Source organism: Charadrius vociferus, unplaced genomic scaffold (genome assembly GCF_000708025.1).
Source record: "Charadrius vociferus isolate BGI_N301 unplaced genomic scaffold, ASM70802v2 scaffold512, whole genome shotgun sequence".
NCBI classification, from domain to species: domain Eukaryota; kingdom Metazoa; phylum Chordata; class Aves; order Charadriiformes; family Charadriidae; genus Charadrius; species Charadrius vociferus.
In genome coordinates this window covers 471017-495721 of record NW_009647050.1, presented here as the reverse complement: position 1 = coordinate 495721, position 24705 = coordinate 471017, and the positions used below count along the sequence as shown (strand labels likewise).

Genomic DNA, 24705 nt, shown 5'->3' with positions numbered 1-24705 from the left:
CAGGAAAAAAAGAAACCTGCCTTTTTGCTTTTTATAATGTCCCTGGTAAGAACTTGTACGTTCTTGATTATTCTTGGTAGGCAGAAGTTTCAAATGATATAGAGGGATTACTTACGTAAAACCTGCATTCTAGAAATCGGTTGGGAATGTATGCTGTCTGGTTTTTTTTTCATCACAGGCTGTAGTATAAAAGAAAAGCTTTGTGTAATATAGCAGTGAAGAAAGTTGTTACCTTGCAACTAAATTTGAGGTCAGTCTTTCCTAGGTTTTCACGACTCAAAAGATTAGTTCAACTCTTTTTCTTTTACAACTACCAACAGATATCATTCTAGGACTTGTAGTGGCTATGAATTTTGGGGGGGAAATGGATTTAATCAGGTACTAGATCATGACACTTTTTGTGTTTTTAAGCTAAGTTTCTTAGTACTTTCCCAGTGCTAGTATCTTTTAAATCATGCTTTTGTCTTTTCTGCATGGATAGTTGAAGAAAGAATAGGCTTCTACCAATCTTTTCAAATTCTACTTACCAGACTAGCTTGTTACGTAAGAAGCTGTCATATTCTGAATGATATTTCAACATAATAGATTAAGAGTAATTTACTTTTTGGTCTTCTGCATTTAGCTTTTTATAATAGCTTTTTTTTTTTTTTTTTTGCTTTGGATGGAGGGAACTAGCTATGAAAACTTGGAGCAAATATTAAGTGCTTTATTATTGGCATGTGCTGTGTTTTTTCTTGTTATGATTGGATTCATATTGCTAAGTACTTCGTAACGCAGTGTTTTGCTACTTTTAGTTTTGTCTTGGTGCATTGTGGGTTTCCTGCCGCAGCTTCAAGGGGTTCTAAGACTCAGACCTGAGTGCTCTGAACATGCCAGCATTAATCCACACTGCTCCTTGCACAGCCAGTGAATTTGACTGAGGGTTTGGGCTGTCTGTGGTTGCTGTAGCAGTTGTATGTGGCTTAAAGAGAGGAAGATGAAATTGAGCTTTGAAGTGCGAAGAAAAGTTATCTGGAGAATGGAGCTCTGCCTTGCTGTTTAGTCAGGTAGCGCTGGCTGATGTAGGACAGGACAGCTGTGAAGAGTTCAGATGATCAGTAGTGACTTCAAGATTTTTTTTTTCCTGGACGTCTTTGCAAATTACATCCAAAAGCTGTAACAGCAAAGCACTAATGAAGAAGTTAGTTTCAATATTGAGAAGCAAGTGTCCTTTGCAAGCTGGAAACTTACTGCTATAACAGTAGCTATAAGTTTAGTAGTAGATTGTTCTTTATAGCCACTTGCATGAACGTTCACATTACTATGGTGAAGTTGGTCTGCTTACCACAGGTTGGCAATGCTCAGGATGTTGTCTTTCAATTGACTGTGCTTATGTTAATAACACTGCATTGCAAAGGGGTTGAGGTTTGGTTTGGTTTGGTTTTTTACAGGTTTGCTAGAATGAGTAATGTACCGGCATGTTCTTAAGATTCTAGCAGTCCCCCTTGTCACTGTTCCCATGAACAGCATATTCTGTTCAGCTTATCTAGCTTCTACTTGAACTAAATTTTTTTTTTGGAGCTGCTTGTCTTTTAACAGCAGACAGCATTTGTAATGGCAAGAACACAGCCGTGAGAGTATCAGTGATGCAAGTTCTGATACTTCTGTTCTCATGTTCCACCTGGAGAAAGTTTCTTTGATAACTGATGCACATAGTCAATATACTTAGTTACACTTTCCTTTCAGAAATTAATTTTAGTAGAAATGAAGGGAAATGTCACTTGGGAGTATTACTGGGAAGTAATACTCATTTTCACTCAGCTTTCTGCAGTTAGTTTTGCGACTTTCAAAAAAACTGAGTCCTGGGCCTGCATATGAAGTTATAAGAGATCAGCATAATACACTCCTACGATGTGACTTATGTATGAACTGTTTGCCATCAAAAAAAGGTTCAGTGCAGTCATTCAATGGAGAAATGACATGGTTAAGATAATCAGAACTATACAGGCAGACCAATAAAATGTGTAATAACAGTAGGAGGACAGCCATTAGTAGAGCTGCTTAAGGATGTGACAGTCTAGTAAACTCGCTGTGAGGCAGAATGACTTTCTTTTCTTGTTGAAGGTGGGCTATTTATTGTTGCCAAAGATGCCAGATTGTTCACTTTTAAATATACAAATATATAAATGGTCGCAATAGCAGGGCACAATAGCAGTGCAAGATAAATAAACCAAAACTATTTTACCTCTTTGGCTCTAGACAAGTCCTCATGTTAAACAAGGCTCAAACTCAGAATACTGTCTGTTTGTTGTTTATCTCTTCCCCTGTGCAGGTTGTCTTGGGGACACACAATTTTGTTTTAGATTTCGACGGTCTCCTGGAAGGAAAGTCTCATTTTGTTGTTTTCTGGACCAATTGGATAGAGAACTGCCAGTTTACTTAAAGGTTGGAAATAAGAAAAAAATGAAGTTAATTTCTTCTGGGTAATGTTAATTTATAGGTCTTCATGCTTAAATTTAATGCTTGAAAAACAAAATCTCTGAACTGGATGTCCTGAAAGATAAAAGCTCACCCAATGTTTTTTGTAGCATGTCATTATCGTAATAATTAACTAATTAGTTTTGTTAACTATTATCTAAGTTTTCTTAGTATGGCTTTTGACTGCAAAGAATAAATTGAGGAGCAGACCGATTTTGTTCCTGACTAGAAACCTGTAGATTGAATTGTAACAACCATTATCTTACTGGAAATCTGAAGTGCTTTATAACTTAAAAAAAAACCCCAGAAACGTTGAGATGTCTCTCTATGTTTTCACCCTTAATTTTTCGAAGATGGAGCAGTTATCTAAAAGAGGTAGTGGCCAAAAAGTTGTTCTCATGTCCTTACGGAATGGAGAGGCCTTTAACTATGCTAGTAGGAGTCTGATTCTCAAACTCAACTTAGATCTGTTATGTGGCAAATACTTAAATTCCTCTTTGTAGGAAGGATGAAGCTAATGTTTTATCTTTGAAATGTGAGAGCATGATTCCTTAGTACTCCAAGAATCTTTTATAAAACTAATACATTGAAAGACTAGTTTTTATCTTTCCAAGTCAGGGCTTTAAGATTTTTAACTGCTTAATTTTTTTAGTGTCATTCTGCAAAATTATGAGTGTTGACTTATTCCTCAGGAAATAAATTCTGTTTTTGTTTGCATGGTGTGTCAGGGGAATGTAGATATAAAAATAGTAAAGCCAGAAAGCACAGCTGTTTCCACACACTGGTGTTTTCTCTTTGAAGTACTTATTAAAAAAAATAACGCCAATAAACAGAGTAATCCTTCTAGTTTATTGTAGCTAATCAACTTTGGAGCTTGCAGGGAAATAAGCTTTTAAAATGCATATTGAATGCTTCAGAAAGAAGGGCAGTAGTAGGTTGTTGTACCAAATTCTTTCTTTTGCAGAAAGATCCAGCATACTACTATGGCTATGTGTATTTCAGACAAGTTCGAGACAAATCATTAAAAAGAGGCTATTTCCAGAAGGTAATTTCAATTCTCAATTTTCAGTTCTTTTAGGAAAATATTAATTCAGAAATTAATTAATTTTCAGTGACCTCAGAGGAGCAGGAAGAGTATCTTGTTCTGTTAACTAAATTCATTGTTGATTTATCATAATTTGGTCTAGTTTTACATCAGTGGTGCTATGTTCCAGCTGCACAGAAATTTTTTTTGTGTTTAAAAAAAAAAAGTCATGAGTTGTTCGTTTGCAGTTGCCTGTAGTCAAATGTGTGGTTGGCTTGCATGTGTGAGAAGAAACACACTTGACGTTCTCCGAGGATAACCAGTAGAACTGCAAGAGAATCGAGGGAAAGGGTTAACTTAAAATTTTATTTTTGTTTTGTTACTCTCTATTCCAGTCGCTGGTCCTCATCAGCAAGCTGCCTTATGTCCATCTCTTTCGCACCATGCTTAAGCAGATAGCGCCAGAATATTTTGAAAAAAGTGAAGCTTTCCTGGAAGCAGGTAATGGTACAATTGTGTTGTTCTGGAAGAGCTCCTATAATATTACATACTTCTTTTGGAGAAATAGCAAACAACACTGTCACATTCTAGTTCGTGTTTCTGTCTTCTTGCAGGGTAGAGGGTTGAAACTTTAGCAAACTGGCTGGATTTCTAGATCATTGAACAGAGCTATTCTAATTTTGGATCCTTCATGGGACAGCTGAAGCTCCCCGCTAAAAAACATCTAGGGTTTGTTGTGTATTTCAGGCCAGCTGTTCAGCACAAGTAGCTGATGGCAATCCTTAGTTTGCACTCTTCACAAATTGAGTCCATTGGGGCATTCTGACAACTTCCATTAAGCGACTGTACAAATGTGATCTCGCACGGGGGAGTGTTGTATGGTTTGGTTTCTTTTGACCAAAGGGAAAAAGCAGCAAAGCAGCACTGGTAACAGGTGCCTCAGCCTTACTTTAGAACTTTAAGATCCAGAGCGTGCCAAATGGGCAAGTTATTTGCTCTTTGCCTAGAAGTGCTGTGTTCTTTCTACTGTGTCAGCCCTAGACAAAATTCATGTCTTTGTGCTTTCACTGAGCAGCAATTTGTGGAAACCATTCTTGATGAAGGAATTGCATTTCTTAGTCACCTGTAGATAAACACATTTTTTTGACGTGTCGTATTATGAACAAAATGAGCTCTGTAGAAACCACTAGAATTAGTAATGATACTCAAAAATAAAAAAAAAATGTGGAAAAACTTTCTAGCCAAGCTGGAAAGCTGGCTTTTTCCTTAACTACTTGTGTTTATCTGTTTTGTAGTAGCTAATGTACATAAATGTCTGTGATCTTTTCAAAGTTTGTTAAGACGTACTTTCATGGTTTCTTATGTAACATTTTTTCAACTAAGAAGCAACAAGTCTAGTTGCTACAAAAAATGGAAGACAAGAGGATACTGTTTTCTTGAAATGAAAAACTATAGTTCTAATGAAATAATACATTAAGAATGTCGAAAAGGCTGTAAAACTTTAGAGTGATCAAGAGATAAGTAGAACCGTTGTGGGCTATCAGCACTAATTTAAAATTGTAGTGTGCGCAAAGGTGACAACAATGTCACAGGTTATAGCATATATAAACTAGTTCTAAATTATACTCTCTTTCTTTAAGTTTGTAGCGATGTTGATCGTTGGCCACCACCAACTCCGGGGAAAATACTGCATTTGCCTATTATGGGTATTATAATGAAGGTAAATACTCCTGCACTTACTTTTTTCTGAGGATGTTTTCCCCTCCATTTACTGCATAGGCACTCACTGCGTTCTGCCTTGTTTTCAGTGTCTCATACTTCAGAACAGGAATAGATGTACAATCCGCTCAGAGTAAAGGTCTGGGAGATCTTGATTAGGTTCCTTGATTGGTGGGAGGAGGGGAGGATCTTTTATGGTGCATAGGTTAACGTGTAATTTTTGTAGATAATAAAAAGCCATGTTTCAATACAACTATTATTTGTATATAGACTGTATGTCTATATTATCCTGCTGGAATATGCATTCTAGAAGACTTCAATGCTAATTATATTTGTCAAATCAAACATTAAGTAACACTTCAGAATGCTGAGAGTTAAGTTCCAGTCAAGCAAATTAAATATATTGATGAAAATCATTCTTGTTCCTAAAGTTTGACAAGTAAAAATCTTTTTTGGCTCACACACCAGAAATTAATTTCTTGGTCTGTTGATAATTTTCAATGAAAGAGAAAAATGTTTGAAGAAAGCTATTAAAGAGGTTTTATCTAGTACATGGGGAAGAACTGTAGAGGTTAAATGGTGGCTAAGAACTGGGCCTCTTGGAGCCACAGCATCTTCATTCGAAGTGCAATCAAATGGGTTTGATGGATCCAGAGGTTACAATTGGAAGTACATTCTAAGCAGATACTCTCAAGTTATGGCTAGATGCACGTACATCACCAGGGAGAGGAAGGAGAAGTTTCTGAAGCTGTTCTGAAAGCACAAATTTAATAAAGCAGTGTTCTGGATGCTGGATGATAATGATAAGTGTCAGATATGTCTTGTTTGGGTCTTGCCTGCATTTTTCTCATCGGTAATTCTTATCCATGAGAGTTGAAATTGTGTTCCTAAACTGAGTAAGACCATAATTACCATCTTCAATGGTATTGTTCCTGTTTGGTTTTTGTTTTCTTTACACTGTTTGGGCAGTCAGTTTTAATTGTTGTGTATAAATTACATCCATTTGTGCATACCAGCTTCCAGTATGTTTAAATTTGTAGCACTCAAGACTTAACAGATGCAGACTATGAGGTCAGAAAAATATATTTATGTTATTCAGTCTATTTGGATTCTGCCTCATACCCATCAATGTCTGATGTTTTAGGAGAGGATTTTTTCTAAAAGTAATTCTGTACCACCTTAAAACCCCATAACCTTATTTCAGATTGTTCACTCCAACATTTAAATGCATTATTATTGTAATAGTTGTGACTAATGTTATCTGTAGTCTCTTTTAACTGAAGTGTAATTTTCATATTCTAATATACATTTTGCAGTGTAGTACTACATAGTAGTGCATATGACTCCCGTAGCAATGATCTGTAGACTTCAGCTGTGTATTCGTTGTTATGTGGATGTTCTGTAGAGTAAAATAAGCATCATACTGTAGTGTATCCTCTTTAAATATCACATATTGTCTGTAAGTCAGCATTTTAAGTCTCTGCTGAATTCAGTACAAGGGAAAAAAAAAATCTTTCTTTTTCTTTCAAAGTTGCGGATTCCAACATATCGTGACAAGCCTGGAACAACGCCAATAGTACAGAATATGCACCAGGTAGAGATTAGATATTTGTATTGCATATAACCCCAACACAAAGCCAAATATCTGCCTTCCTTCCTTTTACTTTAAACTTGTTTATAAAAGATTGGTAGCGAATCCTCATATACTTTGATAATAATGAAATCCACAGTCTTTGAAACTTTTAATGGAGAACTCTAGAGTTGGATTCTTCGTAGAAAAAGTATTCTAACCCAGTTACCCCAAGTACTTTAGAAGAGAGGTGTCCAGCACCTGGAAGAGGATAGTTGGCTGACAAAATTACTGAACTTGAATATCCTTTTAATGGGTGAAACTATACTAAAATATTTTTTTTTTTACGATGAAAATTGAATGAAAAATCTTTAGACGTAGAAGGTGAATATAAACCAAATCTGTCTGTGCCTTCATATGCTGTGTGAGAGTTGTTTGAAACAGCTTCGGTATTTTAGATCTTTTCTGAACTGAAAGTTGCATACTGTAAGTGGTCTGTGTGTTGGGGGATATCTTGCTTTTAGCACACAAAAATAATCACTTTTGGAGATAATGTAGTACATACTGCAGTAGTACAGTAGTGGTAAATAATTAGGGTATATACCATCTACTGTCTGTAAACATTTAAGGGAAACTATTTCATTTAATACCTAGGTATTCTGGTGACTAAAACCCAAGCATTGCGGTGTCTTTTAGGCAGATGCTCAGATCTCCATGGCTTTACCGACTGTTCATGAAGTGGATCTTTTCAGGTAGGAGTTTGGACTGATTTATTCCTAGTTGTGAATTCCCACAAGTCAAAGATTTATGGTGGTTCCGTAACACACATCCCATACTTGCAAGCTAACATTTATCAGTATTGTTTTTGATATTCTTTTTCTTTAAAGCTGGCTAAAACAATTCAGACAACGTGCAGGCTGAAACTGCAATAAATAAGCAAGTGCATTAAATGTTCCATTTTACAAGAGTATTTTATATTTTTCAAATCACTGTTAAATACTACTTCAAACTTCCTTTTTATCCAATTTTTACTGAAGTACATATTTCTTCTGGTTATGTTAAGTGTACTAAAATACTTCAATCTGTTTTTAGGTGTTTCTGTCCAGTGTTCTTTCACATTCAGATGCTCTGGGAACTAGTACTGCTAGGAGAGCCACTTGTCGTGATGGCACCATCACCATCAGAATCTTCAGAAACCGTGTTGGCACTTGTTAGGTAAATGTAGTGGAGCTTCCTAACTAATCACCAAGTGAGTCATTGTAGATTGCAGCTCAATGCAACTTCATTTGATCACAATATAACAAAGCATTACAAATTTTAGATTGGCTTGTTTCTTTCATGAAACGTTGCACTATATACATAGAACAAGCTTATCCTCTTTCTACCTTGCAGCTGTATTTCACCGTTGAAGTACTGCAGTGATTTCAGGCCATACTTTACCATACATGACAGTGAATTCAAAGAATATACAACTCGCACGCAAGCCCCGTAAGTAAATCAAACTTTGTTATGAAGTTGTTGCTCAAAGCCACTTGTAGCCATAAATCTGTTTTAAGATACTGCTTAACTATTCTGAGTTTCTATCATTAGAGAATACATTTAGACTCCTTATTTATAAGATTTATCTTAAGGAGCGCAGTAGTTAGCTGTTTTAAATTTTTGCTCCAGTTAGGTAGGATAAAGAAATTGTGAAACAATGTAATAATTTAACCATATTTGAGCTTCATTAGTATGGGTTTGTCTATGCAATACCAGCTCCATAGTAGCTCCTGGGATATTCTTCTGTCGTTGTTTTTGGTTTTAAGCAATTACTAATCAAAGTGACTTCTAGAATTCAACATCCATACAGCTGTTTTGTAGAGTTAATCCAGACGGTGTCCTAGTTGAGACAATAATTTAAACTGAGTATCTCTTCATTAAATCTGTTAAAAAGATGTTGTAAATAACTCAGAAATCAAGATAATTTTTTTTTAAGAGCATGAGTTTACAAAAACAACTCTGAAACTGCTTTAAGGACACACTTTTCCCCTTTTTTTAAATACTGTTTTTTTAATCCTACTCTATTTTGAGAGCATACACCTCCAGTATTTCTTATTATATGTTATTTAAATGCAACTTGGTCTGGAAATGGAGTGCGTGAGTTTAGATTCACTGATCTTTTTAAAAACAATTTTTTTGTAATGTCTGAACAGGCAGTGGTGGTTGTGTTGGGGTTTGTTTTGTTTGTTTTGGGTTTTTTTTACTGTATTTTTCCTCTCAATAAAAGTGTTGCCAGAGACACAGCAGTGGAAAAATATACAAACACAGGCTTTATGTTTAGATTGTATTCCATGGGAATGGTTATGCAGTATGTAATTTAATTTCTAAAAATAATTCCATGAAGAATTTGGTTATATTTTAGTAACCCATGTTTAAAAATTGCATGTGCTCCTCTGTAGCAAAATAGAAAGGTCGTTCGGTATGTATGTTAGTATTTGAAATACAGCTAGAATCATTCTGGCTTTCTTATAGGGGAAAAAAAAATTGAAAGATTGGAAATAGGCTTTTAAAGCAGTGACTCCCAAGAAAGGGAAGAATCCAGATGTTGCAGATTCTGCGTATTTTATAACCTTTGGTGAGAGGAGAACAAACAGTATTTTTCATCTTGATGTTTTGATTTATCCTGCCTTTTCAGAAATTACTTCAGTGGTTTAAAATCAGAATTGGTTCTTGTAAATATGGTGCATTAAGGTTCCTAAAAGGGACCAAGTAGCTTACCAAGTCTTCCTATTGTATCACTTGTAGCAGTGAAACAAGGTTCTACGTTATTTGCTACCGGTTTACCTTGACCTGGAGAATTACTATTTGTGTGTGTGTAAATGAAAGCCTTACTTGACTGTAACCGTTGGTCTTTAGCCCTCTAGTTAGTGAAAGAATATACATTTTTGTATATTTCACACAATTCTGTGTGCAGCTTGCTTTTTGGTTCACTCAAAATAGGCATGAGAAGATTTTGCGTTAAGTTAGGCTAGACTTGATCCTTTCCTACGGAGGAGTGCCTATTGTTTGGGTTCTTTTGAGACTCGGTTTGTTTCTTAAGTTGTGACCATGAAAAGAACATGAGATAAAACATCATAAATTGATTTTTCAGAGTACCACAAAGGAATCTGTTGAGACCTTTTTATGGACACTGGTCTTTATCATTGTTTTGGAAGAGAGACTGTAAATCATGTGTGGTAACACTGAAAAATCATTAACATTTGCAATAGTGCAAATGAGTTTAACAGGACTACAGAAAAAGCAAAAAATAATGAAACTGAAGTCAAATGAGTGAGGAAGAATATTTAATATCTGGAGTAAAGTCTTTTCAGGTGAACATATTTGAACAGCAGTAGGACTCAAAAGAAGTGATTTTTCTGGTGAAGGTTGAGCTAGTGACAAGCAAGAAAAGACTTCTGAGGAACTGATGCAATTTCCTGCTGCACATTCTAAGATGGAATGAAGATATAAAAATTGCTATTTCCGTAGCCCAGGCATTATACTAGCTACAGAGCTCTCTGATCAGATTTTTGTCCTGTCTGTGAATGCTTAATGAGCTTTTATTGAGAGAGAGAGAGAGAGATACATAGTTACAATCGGCAAGTGGAGGGAGGAACAGTCAAAAATGTTTGTAGATTAACATAGAAATTTATGCCCAATTGCCACCATGATATAGCTGAAAGAATTGAATAAAAATGTAAAAAAAGATTAGTCATCCTTTTTTTTTCCCTGCCTTGCCTTGAGAGAGGAAACTTAAGGATGGTGCACAAAAGTGTTTAGAATTTGGGATTTTAAAAACCAATCTTAAGAAATTATGATAACGTGTTTTTAATACGGCAGTTCCAATGAGGCTTGCAGTTACGCTCTCACCTTAGCTAATGTTTGCCTATAAAGTGGATGGCAGACACTATTCTGAAAAAATATGTTGCTACTTCATCACGTTAATGCTATAAATCCCAAATTCTGCAGCTCTATGCTGTAGCAGCAGCCCTGTGCTGTTACTGCCTCTTGTTCTCTGGGTCCCCCGATGCATCCTCGAAGCCAGGTTCTAAGCACAGAGTAGCCAGAAAAATCTGACAGGTTGGGAGCTTGGGCACAAGGCTATTAATGTGCTTGTACTTTATCACTTGATAACTGCTTTTTAACAAAGAATGCTGAAGTGTTGAAAAGGAAATAGATATTAAGTATCTCTTTTTTTTTAATCATGTCATCTGAGCAGTAGCTCTACTGAGAAGTCTCATACAAACAGCAGTCATGTTGGCATGCACATTGAACTACTGAGAGTTTGTTATAATCAAAACTTGAAAAATAGCAATTTTTCTTTCAAATAGGAGACAGATTCCTGCTCGTTTTTAAAAAAAGAAAAAAAAACAAAAACCAACCAGATAATACCCTGGTCTTATCATTGCAAATGGGCAGAATTTAGCCAGGAGTCTAAGCAGATGTCACTTTTATTCTGCACTGCCATTTGAACTTTAAGATACATCTGTCTTGCTATTATCTAAAACTTAAAAACTGATAAACATACAGTGCTCTTGCATGCAACTTAAAATGTAACTCGTAAAAACAAAAGGAGAATAATTTCAAGTTAAGAATTAAAGTTCACCTTTTGTATTCGTTAAGACAGAAGCTCTTACTGTCATATTTTAAATATTGTCATTATTTTTCTAGACCATCTGTCATTCTAGGGGTGACGAATCCTTTTTTTGCTAAAACACTTCAGCACTGGCCTCACATTATCCGAATTGGAGATATTAAACTTCCAGGTAAAGTACAAATATCTTCTACAATCCTGTGCAACAAGATCTAACTGAGTGCTTATTTATTTACAAACTTATGTAATTTAGTTCAATTAATTTAGTTTAATATTCACCAAATCCTTGTGGATGTAAATGTGTCAAATGAAATTAGGCTCTTGAGTACCGTATGTCTTGTATTGCCAAATCTAGTATATTAAATGCAAAAGGTGGCAATACTCATTAATAATAATGTTTTATCTTTTGCACAACCCGTTTTTTGTATTTCTACCAATAAAGTATTAACATGAGAAAGATCATTTGTTACCGATGTTAATTTTAGAATGAGTAGAATGTAATAAATCAGTCACAGCAGGTGCACAGAAAGTAAAACCCATGTGAAAACTAAGTTTGTATGTTGCAATAATATAAAAAGTTGTTTGACAGTATTTTGATAATATATTTCTAATCTGGCAATATTCCAGTAATCATTAATTGTTAAAGTTGGATAGTTTCCTTTACATGATTGAATAGAATTTTAATGTAATCTTTGGATAACATGTCAGTTGCTTGCCTGTAATAAAATACTGCAGTACTCTATTATGTGAAATTCCTGAATGCAGCTGTTTGCTGTGACAGGTTCACTATTCTGTTCTGAAAGTGGGAATGCATAAATATCCAGTTAGGATAATACACCATGAAATTCATTTTTGTAGAATAAGTTACATTCAATTTCCGAATACACCAAATTAATTAAGAATTATGTACTGTGTTTGATAGAATTAGGCAAGGTTTTGCTTTACTTTAAAATAATCATTCCTGTCTGTGCTTCAGAATATCTGTGGGAGTTCAGGGTTGTATGGGGAGGAGTTAGCTAGCTGCTGGGTAGTTAAGGTTTGGAAAATAGAATCTTTATTAAGCTATTAAATCTCTGCAAAGCCATATACACAGGTTGCCTTCAAATTTGATACACAGTTTCAAGTATGAAATTTTAAAGTTTTGGTGCAACAATGTGAAATGCTTAGTCAGGAAGTTCTAGAGATGTATCTGTCTGAGCCAACTAAAAATTTAAATTTTATTTCTTTAGGGACAAAGAGAGGGCCTATGACTTTTATTTTTTTCCCCTTTTCTCCCTACTCTGCAGTTTTAATAGCAATTTATACTATTATCTTTTCTGAATACAAGCATCCAACTAGATCTAAGAGGAATGTTCTGCTGAGACTGCAAGACTGTTAACAGGGTTTAGGGTCTCCTGGCTGGAGAAGGATATATTTGAAAAACAAAATAAAACAAAAGTTAGTTTGGCCTATGGAAAAGGAGACTTAAATTCATTTTCTTACACCACTTAATCCATGGCTACTGTTTTAATTTCTCATATACAATTTTTATTTTGGCCAAGGTACTAAAGATTTGTTCCTGAAAGCATTTACCGTAAGGGGAACAAAGGAAGATAGAATAACATTTAAAAGTAATGAAACAGTCATTCACTGCTATATAGTCAGTATTTTTCTTTGGCTGCTTTGATTCAGAACGTTGTCCTTTTGGGTTTTTGGTTTGTTTTCGGGTTGGGTTTTTTTCCTTTCTTCAACAGGGAATCCTTATATAGAGTGAAAAGCCTGTATGCTTATTCATATGTTTACTGGATGTTTCAGGATATATACTTGAATGCTTGTCGGTGTTTCTAATGCTTCTTGGAATATTAGGTAGTCTTCTAAATGAAAGTAGCAGTTTCTAAAAATCAGTGCGCATTAACTGTAGTATCCATTAATCGGGATTAAGATTTCAAGAAAGGTGGCTTTAAATGTTTTGGCAGGTGAAGTTCCAAAGCAGGTGAAAGTGAAAAAACTGAAGAACCTAAAAACTTTGGACTCCAAACCTGGTAATAAGTTCCTTCAGAGTCAAATTACCCATATTTTTATTTTAAAAAGCATACTGCGTTTTTTCCTTTAGCTATACGCTGCTTTTTTTTTTCTTTAGGTGTTTATACCTCCTACAAGCCATATTTGAATAAAGATGAAGAAATCGTTAAACAGTTACAAAAGGTAATATTGCAAGTCTCTTCTTAATGGAAATTTATGTACTGTCATACAGTGGCTTCTCTTAAGGCTGAGCTCTGTCTGAGTAACTGAAATGAAACTGGATTCTGATTCCTTTGCCCCATTTCATAACTGAATTGATAGGTACCCACCTTCATTGTAGAAGAAGGACTGATGCCTTGTTAGCAGTTTCGATAACAACATCAATGGTAGAACTCAAGAAGTTAGCTTAATAATTTAGAGAATTGAAGTGATCGATCAGTTCATCTGGTCTGGGTTTTCCACCCTCTGCCATCCCCCTGTAGTCTCTTTGGTCTAGAAATCTCATGCATGAGGTGTGTAAGAGTCAGAGCTTTCAAACATTTAACAGATTTGCACTAAGGTTTTTTTAATAGACCTTTTTCTTCCCTTTAGTTTCTTTACATGAAAATAAAAAAACAGCAGCTGAAGGGATGAATATCTGTGCAAAAGGACTTGATGCTATTGCTTTCCTTTCACTGTTCAGAGTAGGGGGTGCTATGTGTAAGCTTATGGCAGATGAATACAGAAACACTGGAATAAATAATCTTAAAAAAATAATTATATATTTTGGGGTAACCAACTTATTGTGATATTTTATTTCTATTTTTTTAAGGGTGTACAACAGAAACGTCCTACAGAAGCACAGAGTGTGATTCTTCGACGGTATTTTTTGGAATTGACGGAAAGTTTCATTATTCCATTAGTGAGTTCTTAGACTAATGTTTGGGTTTTTTTACGTATGGTGTTATGCCTGACTGAGTAAGTCCAGTAACTATCCAGTAACTAGCAGTGCACACCTGGGGTCAACACTGGTTCCAGTACTGTTCAACATCTTCATTAGTGATCTGGACGATGGGCCGGTGCGTACCCTCAGCAAGTTTGCTGATGGTACAAAAGTGGGAGGAGTGGCTGATACACCAGAGGGTCGTGCTGCTGTTCGGAGGGATCTGCGCAGGCTGGAGAAATGGGCTGACAGAACCTTATGCAGTTCAGCAAAGAGAAGTATGAAGTCCTGCACCTGGGGAGGAATAAACCTATGCAGCAGTATATACTGGGGGCCACCAGGCTGGAAGGCAGCTTTGCAGAAAAGGATTTGGGTGTCCTAATGGACATGGAGTTGAGTATCAGCCAGCAATATGCCTTTGAAGCAAAGAAGGCCAATGGTATCCTGGGCTGTGCTGGGAGGGCTGTTGCCAGCACCAGGTTGAGGGAGGTGATCCTTCCCCTCTCTTCAGTACTGGTCAGGCCACATCTGGAGTATCATGTACAATTCTGGGCTCCCCAGCACTAGAGAGAGATGGAGCTACTGGAGAGTCCAGTGAAGGGTCACTAAAATAATTGAGGGACTGGGGCATCTTTCATATGAGGAAAGGCTGAGAGAGCCGAGACTGTTTAGCACAGGGAAGAGAAGGTTGGGGGGATCTCATCAATGTATATAAATGTATATAAGTCTGACGGGAAGATAGAAAGACGATGAATCCAGGCTCCTTTCAGTGGTGCCCTGTGACAGGCAATGGGCACAAACAGCAACACAGGAGGGGCTGTCAGCCATCAGGAAACACTCTCTCACTGTGAGTGTGACAGCACTGGAACAGGTTAGGTTGCCCAGACAGGTTGTGAAGTCTCCATCCTTGGAGATGTTAAAAAAAATTGGGTATTTTCCTGGGCAACCTGCAGGTATGCTGGAGCCGGGGGAAAAAGAGAGGAGTTGGACCAGATGACCTCCAGATATCCCTTCCAAACTCAACCATTTTGTGCTTCTGTGAAGAATATTTGAGATACAGACATTAACCATTGAGCGATGTCTTGAGTTTTCTAAAATACTGTAGTCTTACAATTTTTTAATTTTCATACTTAGCATAAAAATTATGAAGGCCATAGCTTAATTTCAGAAATGAAACATTTATATACCTAGACAAAAGATTCAGATCTCGGAAAGGAATGTTTCTTTGTGTATGTTGCTAGACAGCATTTTCAGATGTTTGCTTGTGATGTACTGTGTAGCATTTATGCAAAGCAAAACTCTGTGTGTGTATTTTAACAGGGAGTAAGAAGGAAATTTCTTTAACCCTTCGTCAACATTTGGAACCCCTCTGTTCGCTATTAATTTTTTTTTTTTTTCCATTTAAGTGTAAAGGTATTTCCCTTGACCTTGAGAAATGTCAATATTGGAAAGGTAGAGTTGGAGAGTACTTTGCAATGAGAACAACTCTGTAAGTGTGTAGTCTTGTAGCAAATTACTATTTGCTATGATAGCTGAGGGGATACTACAGGGTAATCTTTCTATTAATATGTGAAAGAGCAACCAATTCAACTGGTAAATTAGACTGGCTTAAATTTTTTCCCTGAAATATTTATTGTCTTTTAGTAGTAGTGCTTTTCCATGCAAATCACTGAAGTTCGGAGAATTTTTCCCTTTTCCAGTCATATTTGTGCACTCACTGCTGTTATGCTTGGCATGAGAAACTGTGTCTTGCACATCTGTTCCTTTCATCTGCCTTGTCCAGACAGAGCATTTCCTTACTTGTCTTCTAGGCAATTAATTTACTTCTCTTACTTCTTCACAGCCTTACTTATCTTTGCAACTCTGTTTTTACCTATGTGCTATCTGACTTTCAAAGAACAATGCTTGTCTCCCAAGGCAGACTGTGGGTTTTGTTTTGGCTTTCTATTTTTGTTTGTTGATTTCGGAGTTTTTTGCCATTGGATTACCTGCAGTAGACAAATTTCAGCAGTGAAACCTCCTTGGGCAGTTGTTTTATGGCCTCAAGGCAGCTGTTTCCTCAGATTACTGCAGTACTTGGAGGATTTTCAAATCTTGCGCCTACGTCAAGCATGAACAAAAGTTACAAGAGACTTTTGAGAAAAAGGCAATGTCTCCACTTAGATTCAGAGCATCTAGAACTGGCAAAGGGATTATTATGAAGCTCAGCTTTATCTCTGTCTCATTTCCAGGCAGGAAATGTTAATGGCCAACATGATGTGGCAGGGGCTACAGAATTCACTTCCTCAAACCTGGTCTCAGTTTTCCTCATTATTACTGCTGTTTCAGAAAAAAATGGGCAAATTAAATTTAGTATGGATGGCTATTTCAAACACTTAAATACCTTGAGGGGGGGGAAATCTCATATATAGAGCTCTTCAATAGATCATAAAATCAAAGGTTAACTGGGACATCTGATCCAACCCCACTGCTTAGAACAAGGCCAATTTGAATATATAGCTAAATATCACACCCTGCTTTACAAGTATAGGCATAAACTTTTGGACAAATTCGACACATTTATGTCCACTGATTCTCGAGAAGGGTTTGATCATTACCCTCATGGTTTGTCTTCCTCAGAGGCAGTAAATGCAGCTTCTAGATCGTTGGTGACTGCAGTGATCACGCACAGTACTGCTCTTTCCCCAAGACTTGGGTTTTAGAATATAAGACGTTTCCATGATGATCTGCCATTTCTCAGTCCCACTCTGCTTGGCCATAAGTGTGATTACTGTTTGGAATCACCCATGATACGAAGGTACCTGTGGACTGTCACCAAAGAAAAGAGAGATTATTTACTCGTGGCTGGAGTTCAGGAGATACATATTACACGTATACATTTGCTTCCTGTCCTTCTTGAATCTTGCTGACGTAAAGTTCCATAGTTGGAAAATACAAATGGTATTAGATAAGCACCTTCTTATGCTCTCATGTGGTAAACATGCATGACTCCACCCTGTACCAATACTTAGAAGAGAAAACGCTGTGGTCACAAGTGATAAGTAAACATACACGTGGACTGTGTATCTTTAATACCGGTTATGCAAACAACCTTTCTTTTGCCTTTCCCTAGGAACGTTATGTGGCAAGCCTAATGCCTTTGCAAAAATGCATATCACCATGGAAGGTAAGGAAATATAATTTGAATGAGCTGGAAATTGGTGATTAGAGAAAACAGTTATGGTATGCTAATGATTTTTTTTTTCTTTCTTTCTCTAGAGTCCACCACAGCTCAGGCAGTTTAGCCAAGATGACTTCATGAAGACACTGGAAAAAGCGGGACCACAGCTCACATCAGGTTTAAAAGGAGACTGGATAGGACTTTACAGGTTATTTCTTTCATCAGCATAAAAAATATCGAAAAAGAGAAATCAGTAATATGAATTATTGCTGTTGCTGTTTTCCTGAGCAAACTTACTATCGGTGTAGATTTGAGTAAGACTTATTTCTAGACTATATGCTTTAATAGGAATTGGTAGTGCTTAGTATACTTTACTTGCTGAAGTCTGTTTCTCTGTAACCTGTTAATGGTTTTCATAAGATGCTACTAATATTGCAGGTCTCTGTATACCAGTATAATGTGTGGGTTTATTTCTGGTTCTAACTTTATACCTCTTTCCAATCAAACAGAGATAAAAATGAGGATATTTCAAACTGAGCCTTGCTTTTTTTCCTGACAAAATTCCTTATCTTTCTTGTCTTTCAGACCCCTTTTCTTTATATTGTTTTCTCAATCTTTGTCTTGATTAAGAGAAGCACCTGTTATACTCCATTTCAGAATATTACATTTTTTTGAAAGTAAACAGAGAAAGGGTCCCAATATCTTCTTCAGCCGCAAACGTAATTACTTTACATTTGATGACACAGAAAACAGAGCGTTATCAAAATTGTAATTAAAATGTATTTTGTTTCGGTGTTTTATCAGGCATTTTTTGAAATCACCCAACTTCGATGGTTGGTTTAGGAGCCGGCAGAAAGAAATGACGCAGAAGTTGGAGGCCCTTCATTTAGAAGCACTCTGTAATGAGGTTAGAAAAACATGTGCCTATTATTACATTTATCATCTTGTAATAAAAATATATTCTCCCTCAAGTCCATTTTACTTCTGCTATTTTCATTGATTGAACATTAAAATGTTGATAATTTTGTCAAGCCTGATTTAGCAAAACATGAATTTTTTAACCAAGTACAAGCTGGAACTAACAGCAAAAGCGAACAATATGAAATACAGTTCATTTTTTTTTTTTATAACGACTGTCATAATTTGTAAAATATCTTTAGTCCTTTTTTGTTTTGTTGTGTATTTTGAAATTGAATACCACCACCCCCCCCAAAAAATATTTTTTCCCCTCTTATTTGATAATGTTATTTTATTCAGCTTTCCTTTCTTGGTGTTCCAACACATTTTTAGTTGTGATATAGTTTGTAGCTTTGAAGGTATAAACTCAATGAGTACCATAGAAAATTGACAACTAATTAGATATGGATAGGAAATAAACGTACAGCTGATCCATAGTAATTGAAAGCTGAGAAGCGAAATCTGTTTATTGATATATAACAAAATGCCACATAAACGATCACGTTGTAAGATCCATTCTTTACTTAAGAAGCTGAAGTGGGTATCAGTATAATTTGAGTTGGAACAACTGATAAAGAAAGGTATCGCAAGAGGAGAGAAGAGATTGTACAGCTAAAGAGGAAATAGGAAGAACAAAAAAAAAAAGCACCACAGCTTTTAAACAAACAAACAAAAAAAGGGCTGGTTATTTTTAAAAAGCCATTGATTTTTATCCCTTGCCTTGTCAATTCCCAAACGGTACATTGTGGCAACCCAAACAGATTGTTCAAATAGAGCAGCCCTAATAATTTGCAATAGCTAGGTCAATTATATCACTTAGAATCTACCCAACTATAGTTGACATTAACTCGTTGCAAAGAAAAGGGAATGTGTCACAAATTTATTACCGACTCTGCTCCTTATTAGCTTTTTCTTTTAATCCAGGTGTTACCATCTTTCTGTACACAAGTAAACGTCTCTAGTAGGTGAATAGTACAGGGGTAGGGGAACAGAACTTCCATAAGAAAATTCATGTAATGAATGTATTTTACTAGTTATCAGCTATGTGATCTCCTTCAGTGCCCTAGAAACAAGAAGTGCTGCCTGGCACTGTTTTCATATTTCATTGTGCTGACAGATCTGATTTGGTAAACATTCACTGCCATTTTGCATTGTAGATGCTATTTTTGAAATGAAACCCGTTTGGCATGACTTTTTGGTATTTGTTTGTATTGTGTTTGTGTCCTAGTTTCCTGTTTTGCTCAGTCCTGGTCAAACATGCAAATCAGATTTTGCAGTTCATAGTAGAGACAGTACATGAGTAAAATGAGTTTAGTAAATGGCTTGAGAATAAGGGAAAGGAGAAGACCCATTCTGAACAGTAGGTGTAAATATTACTTTTGAAAATTATATATGTTGCCATAAATATTTAAATTTTTAATTTTTCTTCTTTTAGAATTTGGTTTTCTGGAGTCAGAAGCATACTGAAGTAGAAACGGTGGATCTTGTCTTAAAGCTAAAGAATAAACTGGTAAGTAACTGAATTGAATGTGGCTGACTTGACTAGATAAAAGTATTACATAGTTGTATTTACAGGTACTTAAATGAAAATATTCTTCAAGATCTAGGTAGCTCAAGGAATCAGTTTCTGGTTTTTAAAACAAAACCAGTTAATTTCAGCCATGACTGAAGAGTTAGCTGGCCTCCCAACATCATTCAGCTATGTTGGAAGCGTTGCACTGATCTTGTCTTTTTAAAAATAGTTGGAACTTTGTGACTGATCTGAGTGGGAGCAGGGCTGAATCCCCAGGGAAGCACTAAACCAAACTTTCTTGTGGCTACTGAAAGTCCAAACTGGTGTTAGCTCATGCTGTTGTGTATTTGTTGAGGAAACCTGCTATTGTCCAAATTCCTACTCAGTCAGCAAATGAGGAATTCATTTTCCAGATTTGTTGTGTCTTAAAGTAAACTTGCATTTTTAGTAGAAATCATGTTTTATTGTACCTTTGCAGTTGCAGGCTGACAGAGAACAGCTTCCTGTGAAAACTGAAACACTGAAAAAGCTGCAGACACACATCAATGATATTATATTAGCACTTCCAGATGACTTACAGGACATCTTGCTCAAAACTGGCACAACATGATTGCTACTGGGATTTTTGTGTACAGAAAACAAAAGGCAAATGTAGTATCACAGAAGACAGTGGCTTACCAAGTTCAGAACCCAGCTCTAAATAGTATATTAACACTACAAATGGACTGTACCAATAGTATAGCCCACTATACTATTTTCACTGTTTTTTCCACTTAAATACCAATGCAACTAAAGGAATTCCTGTGTCTAATAATGTTTGAAACAAGTGCTCTTAAAGAAAAATCTGTGGATATATGAAACTATTCCACAGTACAGGACCATGGTGCAGTGCTGGCATTGCAGAATGTTTTCCAATTGGTGCTGCTATACCCAATGCTGTTAACTCAGGGGTAAGCAATATTGATCCTCTACTGTCCTGTTGATGTAGTACCTGACTGCTTAGCTTTTTGTTTTGTTTCGTTTTTTCTTTTAGTTGTCATCTCGTGATAAGTCCAACTGACACACTATGTGACTTGGTCAGAATACGTTATGGTTGAAGTATTTTACTGGTAAACCATTGCTTTCAAAACTGCTTTGGGGCAGCTGAAATAATCAGATTGGTTCTTAATTTTCTTCCTTTCTCCTTCTTACCATATTTCCAAAACCATATTAATTTAGCATCTTTAAAGACAAGAAGGCAGCTGACAAAAATTTCCTGAAGAGAAGTCTCTTCCATTCAGTGTCAGTTAATTAGGGTGCTCTTAATCACATGCCTTAAATATAAAATACTAATTGGTGGTTTTAAACTGCTGACATTCAGGATTTAAAGTGGATTGCTAGTGTAAATGTAAGCATGCAGTATTCATCACAGGAAATAAACACAGTGGTGTTCTAATACGGATTTTAAAATCTGTGAATTCAGTAGAGTTAGCTGATACACAGTCTGTTTCAGTTGAAGATCATAGCAGTCAGCTCCTGTTATAATTTTGGGGTTTTAATTACTTATACCAGTAGGGTGTTTGAGGAGGTAATGGGGCCGGAGGGAGAAGATGTTGGCTTCAGCTGAAAAAAGCCTATGGAAAGGTCAAACTGTGGCAAGAGAAGATTGTAGTATGAAATTATTCCCAGTATATGCATATAGCAGACATGCATAAAGAGTAATTTCCTCTTGCATATTAAGCAACAAGAATGTGATGTTTATCTTCTTGAACAAGTTTGTGGTATATAAGAACTCAGCTGCTCCACATGCAGTGTTGTACTTTGACCAGTTTCAAGGAGAATCAACTTAATGCTATAGCATACACACAGCATATGCTTTTACATGACAAGTGGATCACAGTTAAAAACAAAATTCTGCTTTTAAGTGCTTGGATAGAATTTTTAAAAACTTAGACATAATCCTGCTATAAAATGTGCTTTTGTATGATAAATATTTCATACCATCTTTCTAAAAATGTCATATTTAGATATAAAGCACCACAATGGTATTTTTATGAAAATAATGTATTTTAATACTGTTATGGTTTGTATACAATTACTCATGACCAAAAGTTTAATGTCTATTATGTTACTTAAACTACACCACTTCAGCATTAATTTTGAACTTGCAAATTTTTTTTGCACACCCTGATGAATAGCATTTCTAATCCAGAAATGAATGTGGCCATTCTTGTACTAAATTATCTTAAATATTTAACCTGGAGCACTGTGTAGTTTCTTGGAACCATGTAAGCTGGTAACAACTATGATAACTATCACATGACCGCAAATATGTATTTTTATAAAAGAAAATAAAGGGTTTGATTTTTATTTTTTTCTTTGGAAGTTATGTGACTTAGATGATGGGTGTGATTTGATTGTTTTCCCCCTCTCCTGTGTAAGCAAAGCTGTTCTGCAGGTTGCAGTGACTGCGCCTTGTCTGACTTGATGAAGCTGTACCCCTTAGGTGACCGGAAACACCTGACGTGATGGAGCGGTGGTGTAGTTTGATCATGCATCATGGCTGTAATATGATAGAGCTGCAGGAGCCTGAAGAAAGCAATTGGCAGGGACTGGCTTCCAAGCAGAATTTATCCAATCTTCAATCTATTTCCTGTACACATCTGAGAGGCCCTGGAGCGACACGGTAGTGGGAAGTTGACTGCAAGCAAAGCTCAAATTGGGTTTCTTTAATGGAGTTGCTATTAGTTTAAATCTCTGAATAACTAGATGCTTAAACAGAATTAGAATCTTGTTCAAAAGAAAAGCAAAAAGAAAAGTTGTACTGGGTTGTTTGCTGTGTTCATCAGTGACTTGTAATGCTTTAGTAATGGTGGTTCAGAAGGACCTGAACCTATAACTACACATCTAGGCAAAATACAGTCACTACAGCAGAAGCAGTTTCCTCATTGCAGGTTTCTGACCTTGTCCTCTCTGCAGTCCTTTCACACTGAGTATGCATATTTTGACTAGGGATGCTTCAGCCATTCATAGTGTTGCAGCAGAGGAATTGTTTCAGCTGCAGAAAGTAGTTGCTGGAATTTTCCCACCCTGGTTTTGGTTTTGTTTTGGTTTTAACTCAATGTGCTTAAAATATAGGTAAAGAGCTTGTACTAACCCTCATTCATCTGAGGCTCGATGGCTAAAGGGCAGTGCAAAAAAACTACTAGTTTCAATAACTTTGCTTCAGTTGTCATCTGACTTTTAAAAAAGAAATAAATATTATATATGTATGTATACACACACGTCTTTTGGACCACGATGGGAAAAAGTCCCTAACTGAAGGAGAGAATACCTGGGTGATTAGAAAGGGTCCTAGAAAAGAGGTAGCAATTAGTGTAGCAAGAGCATAAACTGGACATGCATAAGCTTTGGGACTTCTCAGATTTCTTTTAAACAACGTAAAAATAATGCCAAGAACCAAAACACAAGATAAAGTGCAATCAAATACAGTAAAGGTGCAGCCAGTCCTTTTACAGTGCTGCCATCTGTGCCCTGAATAGAGGGGAATTAGTCGAAAGTATGTTGTGAATAATAGTTGTGTATGATTATACAGGGCAACCCCTTATGTTAATGTTGAAATGCTGACTGTTGACAATCGCTTTGCAAGCAAATGTTTGTTAGATTGTACTCAAACAACTGAAATAATGAAAGGTATCTAGTAATGACCTAGCTATAGTAACAATATGCCAGCTTGGAGGTCTAGAAAGTAACTTGATTTCCAAGAGAGTCCTTCAAATATTTTGTAGTACACTTATCCTCAGCTAAGTTGAGGGAAGCTTAACTTTTCTGGCCAAAAAAAAAAAAAAAAAAAAAGTGTAAATACAGAGTGCTCTGAATAGAAAGTATTGGAAGCCTAAAATGGGACTCCTTAAAACTGTCAGGAAATTGAAACAGAGTAGTTGATCAGGTTCATATTAACATATTAGGCTGGATTAAGTTAACTGGATTAAGTTAAATATGCTTTATTTGGAATTTAAGATTGAAAGCTACATTTTTATAAAATTTAAAACAGAATTTTCGTGCAGAAGAACATAATTTAAAACTTGAGGAAGATTTTCAATGTGACACATAAGAGCAGCCTAAGTTGAGTCTTACAGTAACCTACTGTTTGGTACTGACTCTATCAAGACCATTAGAGATGGTTTTTTTCTTTAATGGAGGATCAGTAAACGGCTTCTGTTTGAAAAATGTTAGCTTTTGTGTACGGACATCGTTTTTAATTGGCATAGGTAGGCCATAACTCCCTTGAAAATTTTTAGGTTTTTTGATTGAACCAATGCTTCCTTGGGATAGGGAGCTCAGTCACTCGAGTGCATTAATTAAATGCAGCTTAATTATCACCATACTATGGGCTTTTTAGAGTAGCTGTGCAAGAAGCTGTTACGGCTGGTTATGAAATCAAACATACCTCTCAAAAATAGCACGTTTCGAATAAACCATGGCTTGGTTCAGTTTCATTCCCGTATTGCTTCCCTGTGTCTGTCTGCTGCCTCCCGGCCCAGCACAGCCCTCCGCTGCCCGGTGCCGCCTCGGCTCTGCGGCCTCCGGCAGGCTGCCCGGCCCCGGGTCACGGGAACAGGGGAAGAAGGAGATCCTGCAGTAATCGCTGCTGCTGTGAAAGAACCAATTTTTGTGTGTTTGGGGGCGCTCTGAGGATTATTTTTTTTTTTTACCCCCAAACCCCTATGTCTGTCTTTTGCGGCGCTTCGGGGGAAGAAGCGGCTGCCTGCCGCGGCTCCCCCCGCCCCC

At 36.5% G+C, this 24705-nt stretch overlaps 2 protein-coding genes across 2 annotated transcripts in view; both read left to right on the top strand.

Annotated features, from left to right (window-relative positions):
* DENND6A (DENN/MADD domain containing 6A) overlaps positions 1–20545 on the top strand; it is a 24755-nt gene extending 4210 nt beyond the window's left edge. Inside the window, exons 4-20 of the mRNA XM_009895749.1 lie at positions 2312–2424; positions 3422–3502; positions 3877–3982; positions 5122–5201; positions 6732–6794; positions 7467–7522; positions 7863–7985; positions 8163–8258; positions 11460–11554; positions 13338–13403; positions 13502–13566; positions 14195–14284; positions 17418–17471; positions 17564–17673; positions 18270–18372; positions 19858–19932; positions 20414–20545. Of these exons, the coding sequence (XP_009894051.1) occupies positions 2312–2424; positions 3422–3502; positions 3877–3982; positions 5122–5201; positions 6732–6794; positions 7467–7522; positions 7863–7985; positions 8163–8258; positions 11460–11554; positions 13338–13403; positions 13502–13566; positions 14195–14284; positions 17418–17471; positions 17564–17673; positions 18270–18372; positions 19858–19932; positions 20414–20545 (1508 nt within the window). The remainder of the gene's footprint in view (positions 1–2311; positions 2425–3421; positions 3503–3876; positions 3983–5121; positions 5202–6731; positions 6795–7466; positions 7523–7862; positions 7986–8162; positions 8259–11459; positions 11555–13337; positions 13404–13501; positions 13567–14194; positions 14285–17417; positions 17472–17563; positions 17674–18269; positions 18373–19857; positions 19933–20413) is intronic.
* A 3803-nt stretch (positions 20546–24348) lies between these two features.
* The window catches only part of ARF4 (ADP-ribosylation factor 4), a 12541-nt gene continuing 12184 nt past the window's right edge, over positions 24349–24705 (top strand). The window contains exon 1 of the mRNA XM_009895748.1: positions 24349–24588. Coding sequence (XP_009894050.1) covers positions 24349–24588 — 240 coding nt within the window. The remainder of the gene's footprint in view (positions 24589–24705) is intronic.